We start from the raw sequence: 16,518 nt of genomic DNA on the forward strand, positions 1-16,518 counted from the left end.
TACTGGATGTATAATTATTGTATATTGTGTACCTTGGCATTGAAGTCGGCATCCAGCAGGATATTGGCTGGTTTCAGGTCCATGTGCACAATGTTCTTCTTACAGTGGAGGAAGTCCATGGCTAGCGCCACCTGGTAGGCTAGACGTAACGCCAGGGGCCAGGGTGGAGGTTTAGACTCGGTCTGTGGAAAGGTTAAGAATAGTTTTGGATTCAGTGTTAGCTTTAGTTATTTATTATTACCCCCCCCCCCCCCCCCAGCAGCAGGATTCATAACGGTCAGAGTAAGTAGGCCTGTCGTATACTATAGGGCAGTGGTCCCCCCCAGCAGCAGGATTCATAACGGTCAGAGTAAGTAGGCCTGTCGTGTACTAGGGCAGTGGTCCCCCCCCCCCCCCCCCCCCCCCCCAGCAGCAGGATTCATAACGGTCAGAGTAAGTAGGCCTGTCGTGTACTATAGGGCAGTGGTTCCCAAACTTTTCTGGCCCTCCTGACCTAGCTGACGCACCCCCACATGGAAATAAGAATTGCATAAGCTATATAGAGACATATATTTCCTATGCACATAATATGAACCTGAATATGGCATATATATACAACATAAGCTATATTATACATATAGGCCTACTTGCCACAATATGTTAATATATTTTAAATAAAACAATAGCACCACCATTAGCCTTTTCATGTCACACACCCCCTAGAAGGTTCTTGCACCACAAGAACCTTGTGGTACGCGCACCACAAGGGGTGCACGTACCACAGTTTGGGAACCACCAATGTGTACTAAAAACTCAATAAAAGATAAATATACAGAGCACAGATAAATATAATTTCAAACAATTTCTAAACACACAACACACTTTCAGTTAGTTAACGTCTTTGTTCTTTTATTCTAGTTTTGATTTAGTTCAGTTGACGAAGATGCGTTTTCAGTTTTAGTTGTGGTTATGTAGTTAGTTTCAGTTGAATTATAAAGACCTTGGTGAGCAGAAAGGACTCCAGGCAGCCTCCCTCCATCAGCTCCATCACTATACCCTGCACCTCTTTCTTGCGCATCATGGGGGGCCGGCCGCGGTACATCCCATAGACCCTGGGAACAAACTCCTCTGCGTCTTCCATGTGTCTTGCCTCGTGACACAAGGCAGCATACAACGTACCAGAGCTGCAGTACGGGGTCAGTTTAGGAGTTAGAACCCAAAATGTTTTAATAATATATAATGTTATAATTATGTCAAACTGACTAAGATCATGAAAAAATAATAGTGTGAATGAAGATAATTAATCAATTATAGATACATTGTGTAGATCATTGTCATCATACCTGTCATCATGATTAAGCACCTTAATGGCCACTTTGCCCAGGAGCTTGTGTGTGGCCTCAAAGACAAACCCAAAGCCCCCTGAGCCCAGTAGTTCCCAGTCCTCCAGACTGTCGTCTCCAATTGGCCCTTTGCCACTCTCTGCCATCTCTCACCGAAATCTAGAGGGAGACAAAGTACAGGAAAATGTATGTGTCCAAGAAGTCTCCAAACTATATCATTATAGTGATTTGATCATTGATGAACGAATCATAAACATATGGATGAAGGCTTGCGTGTGTGCTGGTATGTGTTGGCGACGCACGCCGCGGTCCCGTCCTTCCGACCCCCGAAAATGATCTCGCTTTTATCTGAACTGTCAAAGCACTTATTTAAATAGGGAATGATTAAGCCCCTTTCTTACGCCTATAGCCTGCTACAATTGCAAATAGGCAAGCTATATGCTTGTCATTGTCACTTGGAAATAAAGGCGTGCAGTCCATTTATGCCTTTTTTTTGAGTGGTGCAACCACTCCTACAACCAGCAATGTCCGTGTTGGTCATGCACCTGTGTGACGTTAATGAGCACCAGTATGTACCAGTAGGGGCCAGTAGGGGTGCTGTAGCACTGCACTGTTGCCTGCTAATGAGAGAGGGAGAGAGAGGGAGAGAGAGAGAGGGGGGGGGTTGGGGGGAGAGAGAGAGGGGGGAGTTGCACCACTCGGTTCACACGGGTGTGATTTTTTTATAACATCACCGTGATTATATAGGCATCTGATGTCACGCTCATGCCGCATGCGCTCCCAAATCATCTCACAAGTGCGCTCACATAACAAGGCCAGTAAAGCACTGTTTGATTAAGCACAAACTAAACATGTTATATTGTTTTTAATTGCGCAACTTTAATTACTTGGAAGTTGGAAAATCTCTCTTTTTCTTTTTCTTTGTATATTTGTATTTTTCTTTGTATGTACAATTATACATACAGTTTTATATTAACATTTTAGGAGTGATGAAAACATGTTTAGATGCCTGTGACAGCGTGTCAGCTCCGCACGACAGAAAAACAGCCGAGGACAAAGCGTACGACAGCTCCCGACCAGACGTCATTTTTGTCCTGGCACAAGTTCAATTTCAACCTTTGGCGGAAATGGTAAATGCCGACAATTGCGGTAATTTCGGCGTGCACCCATATTTTGGCGTACGCACGGTTGATAAATGAGGGCCCAAGTATATTTATAGCACTTTATAGCAGACTGAGTTCCTTTTGACACATTTAAAGTTATGAGAGACATGAATATTCATGCATAGCATAACCTCCATATTGTTTACACGTGCTCCTGCCCTGCAGCTGGCCAGATGCAGCCAGCGCAAATTATGGAATACTTTTTTTGTTGGGTTTTGGGTCAATGTATTAATTTATGTTAGGTAGCCATGTAATAATAATAATAACTAGAACTGCACTCTGTCGAGTGCATACTTGCAAACTCGCTTCCTCGATGAGAGCGACAAAAACTCGCTTCCTCGATGAGAGCGACAAAAACTCGCTTCCTCGCTGGAAGCGACAAAAACTCGCTTCCTCGATGGAAGCGACAAAAACTCGCTTAAACACTTCCTTGGCCATAAATGGCCAACTAGTGCGCAAGCAGAGCGCGCAAGTATTTTCGACCGCTGTAAACGGTCAAATCTCAGTATCTCTGTGAAGGAACGTTTGAAATGTCTAATTATTAGGTGTAACTATTTGCTACCTACCTACTTTATGCATATAAACACCTAGTATTATTAAGTATGGTTTAAGTTTCTATCTATATAAGAAATACAGTTTTATCGATGTAGATATATTCTGGATCCCTTTTTAGTTTTTTAAAGAAAAATAAATCATTGATATGTGATGAAAAAAAAAGTATATAAACTGAATTAAAATATGTTATACAGTATAATTATTCTATTATTTATTCTAAATTGTCAATTGTTTTAAATGTATTTCATCTTGGAATATAGTGATATTAATACTAAATCATGATCAGAGTAGGTGTCTCTAACTTCAATTTCTGTAATAATACTTTCACATTTGTTAAAATATACATGATCTAAAATACTTCCGTAATCTGTAGTTGGATTTGTATTTATTTGTTTAAAGCCTAATCTTGACATGAAGGTGACGTAAGACATATGTATACATATACATATATTATATAGAGTATGTAGTTGTAAGTTGATTAGCGGTATACTGTGGTTACTTTGCGCCAAAAACCGTGCCAGCCAACCCACCACTTGATGCATATGCAAATAAAACAGCAGATTTGTGCCTGGTTTGCTGGGACCAGATTACACAAATGACCATATTTCTTACGTCATCATTGAGAGCTAGTCATACATATACACACCATGTACTCTGGTCCCAGAAAATTGAGGCGTATTGGAGGGTAATCCCTCCTGGACACTATTGGCGAAACGCCTAAGTTAAGGGGTCCCCCCCATATAGCCCACCCTGACCACTACTCATTGGTCAGGGGCATTACAGTCACATCTAGCTTGGTGACTCCCCCAATGACCCCATGAGGTCAAAGGGAATTACATTGTGAATGTTGGGCATAACACAGTTATGACATTCAGAAGAATATAAGATCTTTTAGTTCATAATGTGTTGCAGTGTGATGTGTTGTGAGCTTGCAGATCACTTGTTTGGTGTAGATGGAAAAATAAAATGACATACACTCCTTGTGGAAGCAAACGCAAATCACATTGCATTTTCATTTTCAAATTGGCATGTGTACGGAAAGGAAATACAAAGGAAAGGAAAATGCAATGTGATTTGCTTTTGCTTCATCTCTAGGTGTGCTCATTCTATGACCAAATGAAAAAGCAAATAGCATTGCATTATCATTTTCAAATAGTAGCCTACACACGCCAATTTGAAAATGTAAATGCTATGTTATTTGCTTTTGCTTTTTCATTCTGTCATAGAATGACCACACCTGGAGATGAAATGTAAATGCTATTGCATTATATTTTCACTTAAATGCGTTCATTATCTGAAGGTTAAAAAGCATTTCTCTTATTTCAATTGACTTTTCATATTTGCCATTTCATTTGAATTGTGGCAATATTGTGAAAATAGCCAATCTACAAGCTCGTTGTGAACTTGTAGATCGGCTATTTTCACAATTGTTGCCTCTTTCTTTATCATTTAATAATCTGGCCAACCAGTTTTTTATAGCATGGTTTGCTGATTACTTTTGAATGTTTTGATGCAGTAATGGTATTTTTTCTTTTAGAGCCTTTGAGGTATTATAAAAGTCTTAAAAGTCCTTAAATTGTCACTGACAGTGAAGTGACACCGCCTAATCATGTGGGGACCCACATGTTGAGAACGACTGGTAGCCTATATGAATACTCAATATTGCTTTACATGGGGAACATGAGAAAACGGAAATTATTTACTGGGACATCGTCATTTTACTGTCTACAAGTCTACTGTCTACAGCAACATGACAGCAACAACTTGCTATTGCATTCATTCTTATTCATTATTTTATTAGCCAAAATAAGAGCAACAGATGAACGGAGCAGGTGTTTGAACATGTGCGTGCTGCTTGACCTAGCTTTACGTCTTTTGCTATAGTGATGTAATCAATGAATCATTTGGGACCACCTGTGTAGATTATTTAACATTTGCTCCATTGGCTCTTTCTCTATACGTGCGGCCGTGCGCTAGAGCGAGACATGGATTATTTTAAATATTTCTGTATCTGCGTCTCTCCCATATAAATATATCGGGTCTCTCCCCTCATGTGCGCGCGCCCACAACACACACACACACACACACACACACACACACACACACACACACACACACACACACACACACACACACACACACACACACACACACACACACACACACACACACACACAATATTTTATACAGATTCTAACAGAAAAAAGGAGGGGACGAGTTGAAAGAATTCAACTCTCGCATGAAGTCTCATGCATCACATGCTTTGTCATAACTTTGCGTGACGGCGGCGGCGGCGCATGGTTAAAATAAACAGATCTACAAGCTTACATCGTGTACCATACGGTACATATCATTCCGTGTTGACAACTTGTACATCTGTTATTATTGCGCATGTGAACCTCGTACGCTGCGCGGCGCCTCGACATGCGTCTACTATTAAAATCAGACTGTCAGCGGTCATATCAATAGTGATCAGCTGTCATATCAATAGTGATCCCCGTAAAACATACATACTTTTACAACTAATTATTAATGCAGCCTCACAACTGCCGACGCCCGACGGTTATTTTGGCTATCGTCCTGTATTTGGTCCTCTATAAAGTCCCAATGCATTCACACCAGTAACGAACCGCACCGTGGTTTGAACTCTTTTTTTTTTTACACCAGTGTCTGTCTGTGTCAGATTTCAGTTGTGGGCGAGAGCTTTTGGCCATGTGCGCACGGTCATGGAGAAATGAGAATACTAGGCCAGCATCTTATCCAAAACAATAGTTAGAAAGCGACGCGAGGTTGATCCAAAACATAAAAGCTAAACAGACCATTAGAGATTAGACTATTAAATTAAATCCCCGATGGCAAAATAGCTGGGAGGAAACTATGGATAATATGGAACGGTCTCCCAATCGCAGCAGAGAGGGGGTGTTTTCCCCGCCCGCCCACTCGGGCGGACTGGCTTGCATTTAATGATAGACTGGGGCCGAGGCCAATCCACTGCGGGGGAGGGCCCGGAGCCAGCCAATCGCGGGACCGGTCGTAGACATGTCTGTCTAGAAATCGCCCTCCCCTAGTCAGGCACAATTTGCTATTTTATTTTACTGATTATGTATATAGTATACGTATGACTAGCTCTAAATGATGACGTAAGACATACGTATACATACACATATACTATATAGAGTATGTAGTTGTAAGTTGATTAGCGGTATACTGTGGTTACTTTGCGCCAAAAACCGTGACAGCCAACCCGCCACTTGATGCGTATGCAAATAAAACAGCAGATTTGTGCCTGGTTTGCTGGGACCAGATTACATCATTACATCATTGAGAGCTAGTCATACATATACACACCATGTACTCTGGTCCCAGCAAATCATGCACAATTTGCTATTTTATTTTACTGATTATGTATATAGTATACGTATGACTAGCACTAAATGATGACGTAAGACATATGGTCATTAATGTAATCTGGTCCCAGCAAACCAGGCACAAATTTGCTGTTTTATTTGCATACGCATCAAGTGGCGGGTTTGCTGGCACGGTGCACACAGACCGGGCGAAATTATTACTTGCGCGCTCTGCTTGCGCAAGTAATAATATACTTATGTAATAAGAGGGATAATATCTGGCTAGTTGGTGGATATAATTCACCTTCAGGGAGGGTGAATTATCTCCCGACAACGGAAAGGAAAGGAAAGGTACTATGTTTACCCTGCAGGGTAACTGGACTAAGGAAAGGAAAGGTACTATGTTTACCCAGGGTAACTGGACTAAGGAAAGGAAAGGTACTATGTTTACCCAGGGTAACTGGACTAAGGAAAGGAAAGGTACTATGTTTACCCAGGGTAACTGGACTAAGCTCAAGAACTTGTTTACAGCCTGGCCCTGCTCATAGAAACATTTCATGGTAGAGGTTCAATGCCTTGCTCAAGGGCACTTCAGCGGTGGTCATTTTAACGTGCCGGTCCGGGGATACGAACTAGCGACCTTCCGATATCAAGACCGCTCCGCAAACCGTTCGGCCACCGCCTATAGCCAGATATTATCCCGTACTTATTGCATTGTGTTTCCATTTGTTTAAAATTTAACTTATTAAGATCATTGAATCTTGTTTCAAATATTATACATTAGTATAATAATAATAATAATAATAAACAATATTTTCCTATTGTTGAGTTTCTTACCTGTGCGATGGTGCTCGATCCCCTCTCTCTGTCTCTCTCTCTGTCTCTCTCCCTATAAATAGGCGTGGGTGGAGAGACTGAGACAGAGAGAGAGAGAAAGAGGTGTAACTGGTCCGAGTGGTCAGCCTGGATTTACGCATATGGGCTGAAATGGTCTAAAAGGGGAGTCAACCCTTCACGTAGGCGTCGCTCCAAATGATGTGACGTCAGGGCTCTGAGCGGTGTGCAGTGAGTTAACTAAAACTAACTAAAAAACGAAAACTAGAATTAAAAAAACATTGTAGTTAACTGAAACTAATAAAAACTAAAAATAAATAATAAAAAACGATAACTAAACTATAACTGTATTGTGTGTTCACAAAACTATAACTAAAACTAACTGAAATATCCTTAGTTTTAGTTTTTATCAATATTTATATGCCTTTCGGATATTTATAATATTAAGCTTTTAAATTAATTCCATTCATTTCCTCATTTCTCCAGCACGTTTTACGACAGTTTTCAGCACCGTACGTACGGCAGCATGTAGCCACGCTTTACGTCGCTTGTTTACATTCTGCACTGCCTGAAACTGACTGCATGTCACTTGGAGAGAGACGCAAGGAAGTGCCTTGTGGAAAAGGATGATGGGAAAATACGCGGAGCACGTCTGAAGAGTATATAGACCTATTGTATAAGGACCGGGCATTCGTGGAATGAGCAACACAGATAAATGTGTGGGTAGCGCCCCCAAAACATTTGCCACAACAGCTTGGTTTGGTATGGAACAGTATCTCTCTCACGGGCAAGACAGAACTCGTCATCATTAAAGGCAATCTCAATGCAGTGAGATTCTGGAGCCAGTGGCGATCCCATATCTGGGACCTAACGCCATCCTCCAGGATGACAACGCTCACCCCGTAGAGCCAGGAACACAGAGTAGGCCTACCTCCACAATGTAGGAGTGGATTGATTGATTGATTGAAATATGTATTAACAGTTTGCAGAATTACAGTACATTTCAAGCACAAAGTCAATACAAAGACTGTTAACTGTGAGTGGACGACCCAATTAAGCATTACACTTGTTTACAACAGGGTCCACCATGTTCAATTCATCAAAACATTTAGAGACGTACAAATAGACACTTCTATATAGTTAAAGAACAGAACAGGAATTCATCATAAAGGAAGCAAAAAGGGAAAAGAAATATATACAGTGAGTGGCAAAAAAGGGGGGGGGGGTGGGGGGGATTCAGATTTTACGGGGGCCAGTTTCGAATTGCAGCCGTCCGTAGGTGCCCTTTGAGAGCGGTTTTGAAGGAGTCAAGGGATTCACATGTCTTAATGACTGTTGGTAGGGCTGGAATGGCCGTGAGTCCAGACCTCAACCCAATTGAACACTTGTGGGATCAGCTTTGGCGTGCTGTACGAGTGTATGTGCTGTGCGTGCGACCAACAGAACCAAGTGTTGTTTTTTCCTTATTCCTGTAGGAGAGTGCAATCATCCAATCCACTAAGCAACTCAAAGCAAGGGTTGGTATACTCATTTTTGGGGGCGCTACCCACCCGCTTAGCTGTGTTGCTCATTCCACGAATGCCCGATCCTAACAATCTATACAGACTATGTACTATATGTACATACTATGTATGTATGTACAGGTGACAACGATCAACGATTAAAATGATATAGAACATAAACCAATTGGTATTATCAAAGTAGAGAAATAAAGGTCCAAAGTGACCTTTCTGAACTTTTGTTGCTGAGTATAATATATATATATTTTTTAATGGTATATATTTTTTTATTTTATTACACAATACTTACTCTGATCTTTTTTAATCCTATAGGCTACCTGACAAATAAACCAAAGTACGAAAAAAACTCAAACTAAACTCAAACTAAACTAAAACTAAGCATTTCACCAAAATAAAAACTAGCAAACCCGCTCTAAAAACTAACTAAAACTAACTGAATTAGAGAAAGAAAAGTCAAAACTAACTCAAACTAAACTATAATGAAAAAAAAAAAACTATTATAATCTTGGTGTGCACCTAGAAATAGGCGTGGGGGGAGAGACAGAGAGAGAGAGAGAGAGAGAGAGAGAGAGAGAGGTGTAGCTGGTCCGACTGGTCACTCTAGCCTGGCGTGACAAAACTAATCCCTATCTGCCTCTGGGGCCAAACACACACACACACACACGCACGCACGCACGCACACGCACACGCACACACACACACACACACACACACACACACACACACACACACACACACACACACACACACACACACACACACACACACACACAGTACAGGAATCTGGTGCTGCTGTGAATAACACAGCATTTATATATATATATATATATATATATATTTGTATATCTTTACACTTATTTATCCCTAAATGTAAGTGGCGCGCTATATGAGCTTGTAGATCTGCTATTTTTTCAAAAATCGTGAAAATGTGTCTTTGAATACATATTCTTTCAGAGTGAACGTTTTTAACTCAAATCTTTGCTTCTGGGAGGTCACTGGAACAACATATTTTCAGATGGGGGTCCGCAGCCAAGTACATATAATTTCTGGGGGTCCTTGACATGAAATGTGGAGCACCACTGATACAGAAACATGATTCAGAAAACTGTCAGGATTTAGGAAAACATTTTTTTTAAATCAGGCCTAAATGGTTTAAATACCTGCAGGCAATGAAATGATCTGGTCTCCTATTTTAAAGCATGCCAATACTAATGATTCTCTCCCTCCAGGCCTTGTCCTCCTGGACGTAGCTGTTGATTTGACCGTAAAGCAACATTCTGTGGACTATGTTACACATTTCATGTTCAGATGAATATGCTGTGTAAAATAAATATTATTCTGATTGTACAAACAGCATCACTTATTTAGAGGTTAAACCATAACAACATGTACATTCAAACACTCTTTTCATGTACCTTTCTCCCTGCGTTGCACTTTAACCCATTCTGACCTGAGATCAGATTCTATAAATGCCTTCTACATCCTGACAGTTTTCTGAAAAAGCTATGTTTCTATGTCAGTCGTTCTTCGATTTTTCAAAAATAGCAGACCTACAAGCTCAACATTTCATGTCAAGGACACCAGAAATGATATGTACTTGGCTGCCGACCCCCATCTGAAAATATGTTGTTCCAGTGACCTCCCAGAAGCAAAGATTTGAGTTAAAAACGTTCACTCTGAAAGAATATGTATTCAAAGACACATTTTCATAGCGAAACTGGCTAGCTGCGACAGAGCAGATCAGAGGCAGGAACGTAGGGACGGGCAGCTAGCCACTGTCGGTGCTCTTGGTCTCATTGGGGCTTAACTGACAGATTACAACTTGTCCAAAATGCAGCAGCCAGAGTTTTAACTAGAACTAAGATGAGAGAACATATTACTCCAGTTTTGGCATCACTTCACTGGCTTCCGGTTGTTTTTAGGATTGATTTTAAAATTATTTTACTTGTCTATAAAGCTCTCAATGGTCTCGCACCTTCCTACCTACATGACTGCCTGCCTAAATATGTCCCAAACCGCCCGCTAAGGTCTTCCACTGCTGGCCTGCTCGCTTTGCCTAAAAAAATGGCAACTAAAAAATACGGGGAAGCAGCTTTTTGCTTCTACGGGCCATCGGCATGGAACAAGCTCCCTCTGTACCTTCGACAGGCAGCCTCTGTAGACATTTTTAAAGCTCAGCTCAAGACCCACTTCTACAACATTGCTTTTAAGTGATCTTATATTTTTTGTTATTCATGTCCTCACTGTATTGCATTACTGCTTGTTTTTTAATGTTGTTGCCTTGCTTTTCTTTTATTCTCCATTGTTCTGTAAAGCACTTTGAGCTGCATTTGATGTCATGAAAGGTGCTATACAAATAAAGTTTTATTATTATTATTATTATTATTAATTGTCCAATGAAATAGAAATGGAGGGGAAAACTAGCCGATCTACAAGCTTCGTGGATTAGACAGTTTCACTATTGCAGATATAAGTTCTCATGTAGGATACAGTTGTTTCTTTTGGGCATGTTTTTATAGTAGTACCTGGATGGTGTTGTCATGGTTACCAATTTTACATTTTTATTTATTTCGTTTTACTCATAGAGCCTTTTGAATAAAACTTGTTTTAGTCATATTTTAGTCACCTAAAATGTTTTAGTTTTAGTCAACTAACTATCATAAGATATTCGACATCCAAGATACATTTTGTCAGGCCTTGGTGGTGTCGTAATGCCTAATTATGCACTTGGTTGCATGCTGAAAATAGCCGATCTCCAAGCTCAGCCTCAGTGTGAGCTTGTAGATCTCAAAAGTGAAAAAAGGCAATGCTGGTGAACTGTACAGTGCATGGCAGATGTCTTCATGATGCTACAAGCTCATTGTGAGCTTGTAGATCTGCTAGTTTCAGTAGATTGCAGAATTATGCGGAATGTCCCATTTCACAATGCATACAAATCATTTGAAAATAGCAGATCTACAAGATCACAATGCATTGCAAAGTGACACATTGTGAGCTTGTAGATCTGCTAGTTTCAGCAGAATAATGCTCTGGGACAGTGGTGGAAAGTAACTACGTACATTTACTTAAGCACTGTACTTAATTACAGCACATTTACTTAAGTACTGTACAGTACAGTACAGTACAGTACATTTACTTAAGCACTGTACTAATTACAATTTTGAGGTATTTGAGGTAGAAAATAGTTCAGCTGTTGAAGTGGAGCTCATCAATGTCATATTTCTTCCATTGATAAATCTAAATGGAGGAGAGAGTAAATGGTAAATGGTGCATTTATATAACGCCTTTATCCAAGGCGCTTTACATAGATTGTGCATTACATTCACCCACACATTCATATGGTGGTGGAAAACCATGCAAGGCACCAACCAGCACTGTGTGTGTGTGTGTGTGTGTGTGTGTGTGTGTGTGTGTGTGTGTGTGTGTGTGTGTGTGTGTGTGTGTGTGTGCGTGTGTGCGTGCGTGCGTGTGTGCGTGCGTGCGCACGTGTGTTTAGTCCCCACCGGTGCAGCATGGCTGGGATATTACAGAGCCTGATATGAGTGTGTTTCAGTTCCAACAATTTCTGCGTGGTTAAATGTTGTATAAGAACATATGACAGGTTGTTGGGGGGGGGGGGGGGGGGCACGGCCTGCCACTGTAATATTGCTCTTTTACATTTTAACATTAGGAAACGGCCTTAAATGGTGCAGAGAAAGCAGGTATAGGGATGTAGCTCTGGTCCCAGAGTAAGGCTATTAGGCCATATTGTGAGGTCCCTTTTCGTTCAGTTTCGTTCCCGCGTCATCGGCACTACACATTCAATGCATTATTTCATAGATAATACCCTTCTGGACTTTGGGTTAAAAGTTCTACTCATAATAGCCTGCAGTATTTTGTCACAGGCCAGAAATGTATATAAAAGTATATAACCTACAAAACGAAAATCTTGTGCTGCTGTTTTTGCTTGTAAAATGTGTTATATTGATTTTGGCAACACAAAATCTTTCTCAAATGTCATAAATACATATACCTAACATCTGAAACAAGTACTGGTGCCTTAGGTTACTCATAATATGATTCACATATTATGTGAATCTAGATCATCAACTTACGTTCACCACAGACAACACCTCAGTTTCCCCCTCCCCTCAGGTTTAAGAGTCTGGGGGGTTGATTTAGGACTTCTATTTTACTTACTTCTATATTACTAATCTAATTACAGTATTATGATCTGGGGGCGTGTGGAATGTCATATTGCAATTTTGGGCATGTTAAGAAGCGCTTTTGACACCCCGCGGAGTGCGCAAAACGGCCTTGAATTAGTCATGGGTGTGTTTAAGGCGTGTTTGAGACGTACCCAATCAACATGTCTGTACTATTCTATTTACCAGTCAGCTGATGTCACATACGGAATGCGCACTTTGGGGATCGTGGTAATACATTTCTGCAGGCTGGCACCATAGAAGACATGACATGACTTTGTCACATTTGGGTTAATTATTCCTATTGCACTGCATGCTATCACCTTTATGCCTCAAAAGAACAGACCCACCTATACCTTTCAGATCGGAATGGAACTGCGAGTAGATAGCAGCATATTAGCAAATTGGCAATCCATGCGTAATGTTCCCAGAATCGTCTATAACCCCCGAACATGCAAGTTCGTTTGATATTGTTTAATTCGATAACGATAGAACCATGTACCATACAGCGAATGGAAGCAAGATTCCTAAGGAATATGGAGATTTTTACATTTAATAAAACGGTTGAGAAATGAGAGAACCATGAGTGTTTATAGGCTAATATCAACGTTTTTTTATGAACGGGCTGTGGGCTGTGAACTTGAAGAGCTCAATCACCATCCCGACACGGAAGAAATATAGCCTAGTGCATGCATGTATATGCACTGTTGCACTTGCACACAGTAGCCTACACACGCTCTTTATTTGTTTCTATTGAAAAAAAAACAGTAAAATAACGTTTATGTTAACAGGCCGGCAGTAGGCCTCAATGAAGTTGCATGGGATCAGGTTAAAGGGGGCGGAGGGCAAGAAGCCAGGTTTGGAGGAAGGCGGGAAAAACAGGCGCCGGGCACAGATCAGGGGCGGGTGAATTTTCAGGACCATTCACAGTTGAGGAAAAGGTCACCGCGCCAGCAAATGGCACCGCCTTCCGGTTATGAGGAGAGCTTTCCCAGAGTGTATACTAGGCGACCCCAGAATAATAATCAACAGGAACAGCCATGGGGTCGCGTTTACCATGGGTACAACAGGGCAGAGGAGTCATCCCCCACCTTTCATGTGCAAGCAGCACGTTCTGGCCAGGAAGACAGGGCCCGTAAATCTTCGCCAGCTATGGGTGAAAACAGTGCGGGGGCCAGAGCGAAGGATAGAGATCTGAGGGCTGACCAGAGACGTCCGGTTTTGCAACAAGGCAGAAAGGTCGAAGTTGGCCGGGCTGAGGGAAGATTTGGGACAGGTCTTATGAGGGGTGGAGGAGCCAGTGGGAGACCCTACTACAGGAACGGCGATTTTTGAGAAAGCCACAAGCAGGCCCATGAGAGAGGTTTTTTAGGGCTTAGAGATGAATAAACTGTTTAAGTAGCTAAGATCATTTTATTGTGTGAGTGGAAATGATGTTTGGTATAAGAAGCATGATTACTTTTAAATACGTATAAAAATATTGTTTGTTGTTTTTAATTTTGTTTCTGTTTTTGCTGGTTTTGAGTCTAGAGATAAGAAGGAGGGGTAGAAAGATAGCAGAGTGTGTGGGTGTGTGGCTGTGATAACTATCCCCCTCTTTGTCCCCTTTCCTGACGGTCAAAAGTTTAGAGGAGGGGTTTACCCCTCTGCCCCTCTCAAACCAGAGAGCATTATGATGATTTTTATTTCATTCATTGTGCCACATATTAGGATGTAGTTCAGGTTTAATGGGTGTGGCAGTTTGATGTACCGGTAAACGAAGTTTTTAGCGTAACATACAACACTAACAGTTTTACTCATGTAACGGTTATTCTCTAGATGGGATATAATAATTATTATTTTGTTTTGTATTTTAATGGCTTTCAAGTATGAGTAAAAGAAAAGGGGAAGAATTTTTCGCCTCCCTGCAAAAAAAGGAGGAAGGTAGAGTAGTGAGTATGTAAAAGTAGACAGGCTAAGCCATTGTCAGGTTAAAGCTTCTAGATAAATATAAAAATGAGTATGTTAAAATGTGTGTACTGAGGATTACTGACTCATGATGTTGAAAGGTGAGAGGTGAATAGGGGGGAGTCATAATTTTGGAAGAGAATTTAACTTTGTGAAGTGTTTATAATAACAAATTGATGGAGCAGGCCAGGGCCAAATGGTCAATCAAGATAAGGATTGGAGGGGGGGTCTAAAGGGAGGAGTATTTGAGGAGGTAGGAGGAGAGCAGAAAGAGACCTTTTCTTTTTTCCTTGCAGTAGCCTCTGGGGAGAACAGTACTCTGTTTTTTGAGATCCCAAAGACCATTGTTTTTTTTTCCTTTTCCTTTAGATTAGTTTTTTTCCCAAGTCATTTCTTTCTTACCTATTTCGATATTTTCTTTTCACTGGATATTTAACGGAACCAGTAGGGTTTCTAAACATTTTTGGTTGTATTTTTTACCATTTTTGTTTCATTTTTGTCATATTTGCTGTAAACCATATATTTGCTGATTTTGTGAAGAAATAAACGCATATTGGATTAAACTACTACTTCTGCTATCCGTTCATCTATGCTGGTGAGTAATATAATGTATATTCGTTTTGTTTGTTTGTTTATATGTTTGTTTTGTTTGTTTGTCTGATACAATTTCGGCAACAGTGTATGTCCTATTACTGTCCCAATATTGCAGCTCGTACCTTCTGAGCATATGCACCGTGGACAGGGAATCAGAAAATAACACCGGGAGTCAACAGCAGGAAGTGTCCTCAGGCGAGTCGCTGGGATATCTTGTTGTTCTCCTGTGAAGAAGGGCTGCTCCGCTCTATATGAGAGCCGTTTTGTGCCTTCTCGAAGTGACTGAACAGTGCATTTCCGGTGTCCTATCGGCGAGTCGCGATAGGGGCCAAGGATCTGACTGCATCAGAGCATATACGTGGATTTATCTGAATAACCGACAAAGGGGTGTGATCAACGGGACTGGAACCTATAACAGGGAGAGATTGGTCGCGGTGGTACACTCAACTGGTCGACAGTTTATTATATTTTATTTCATTCAAATCACGAGGAAGGAATGAGTTGAATGCGTGCTGCGTAATGCTGTGGCCCCGATGGTATGGTCTTCGCTGAGTTCGCTCGTAGCATTTTATTTAAGAAGACTTGAATCGGGTGTGATACAGCGTATGAAAGCAAAGTTCCCAAGGATTATGGAGATGTTTTTATTTTTTTTAAAGGTTGAGAAATGTAAGAATTATGGCCGTTTCTAATCTCAAAATTTTTACAAAGCCTCTCTCTTTGCGGCAGCAGAGAGCAGCCATGTTGCCATGTCCCATAGAAACAACTAAATAGGTCTATAAAAATAATCCCAAAAGAAGCGCATATAACAGGGGTCTGTAACCTATTTTAAATGAAGTGCCATGTTTTTATTTTCTAAATAGTGAGTCTGCCATATCCAGATTAATTTGAATGACATATAAAACATATTTTGATTGTCCACAAATATAAAGTTCTTCCTTCTTTTTAAATATGTTCTTGCACATTGTTATAATGATCATTATATATCCCCCTGCAGTCAGAGTTCATAGTTTTAATGAATGAATGTGATGCATTGTGAGCTGGTATAGATCTGC

At 40.8% G+C, this 16,518-nt stretch overlaps 1 protein-coding gene across 1 annotated transcript in view; it reads right to left on the reverse strand.

Annotated features, from left to right (window-relative positions):
* LOC310854336 (receptor-interacting serine/threonine-protein kinase 3-like) overlaps positions 1-7,253 on the reverse strand; it is a gene marked incomplete at its 3' end in the record, with an annotated part of 9,821 nt that extends 2,568 nt beyond the window's left edge. Inside the window, exons 1-5 of the mRNA XM_083758934.1 lie at positions 7,225-7,253; positions 1,899-1,942; positions 1,323-1,481; positions 980-1,163; positions 33-182 (exon numbers count right to left, since the gene is read on the reverse strand). Of these exons, the coding sequence (XP_083615060.1) occupies positions 33-182; positions 980-1,163; positions 1,323-1,468 (480 nt within the window). The 5' untranslated portion in view covers positions 1,469-1,481; positions 1,899-1,942; positions 7,225-7,253. The remainder of the gene's footprint in view (positions 1-32; positions 183-979; positions 1,164-1,322; positions 1,482-1,898; positions 1,943-7,224) is intronic.
* Positions 7,254-16,518: the final 9,265 nt, after the last annotated feature.

The sequence above is a fragment of the Protomyctophum parallelum genome (assembly GCF_964188405.1).
Source record: "Protomyctophum parallelum genome assembly, chromosome: 23".
Classification (NCBI taxonomy): domain Eukaryota; kingdom Metazoa; phylum Chordata; class Actinopteri; order Myctophiformes; family Myctophidae; genus Protomyctophum; species Protomyctophum parallelum.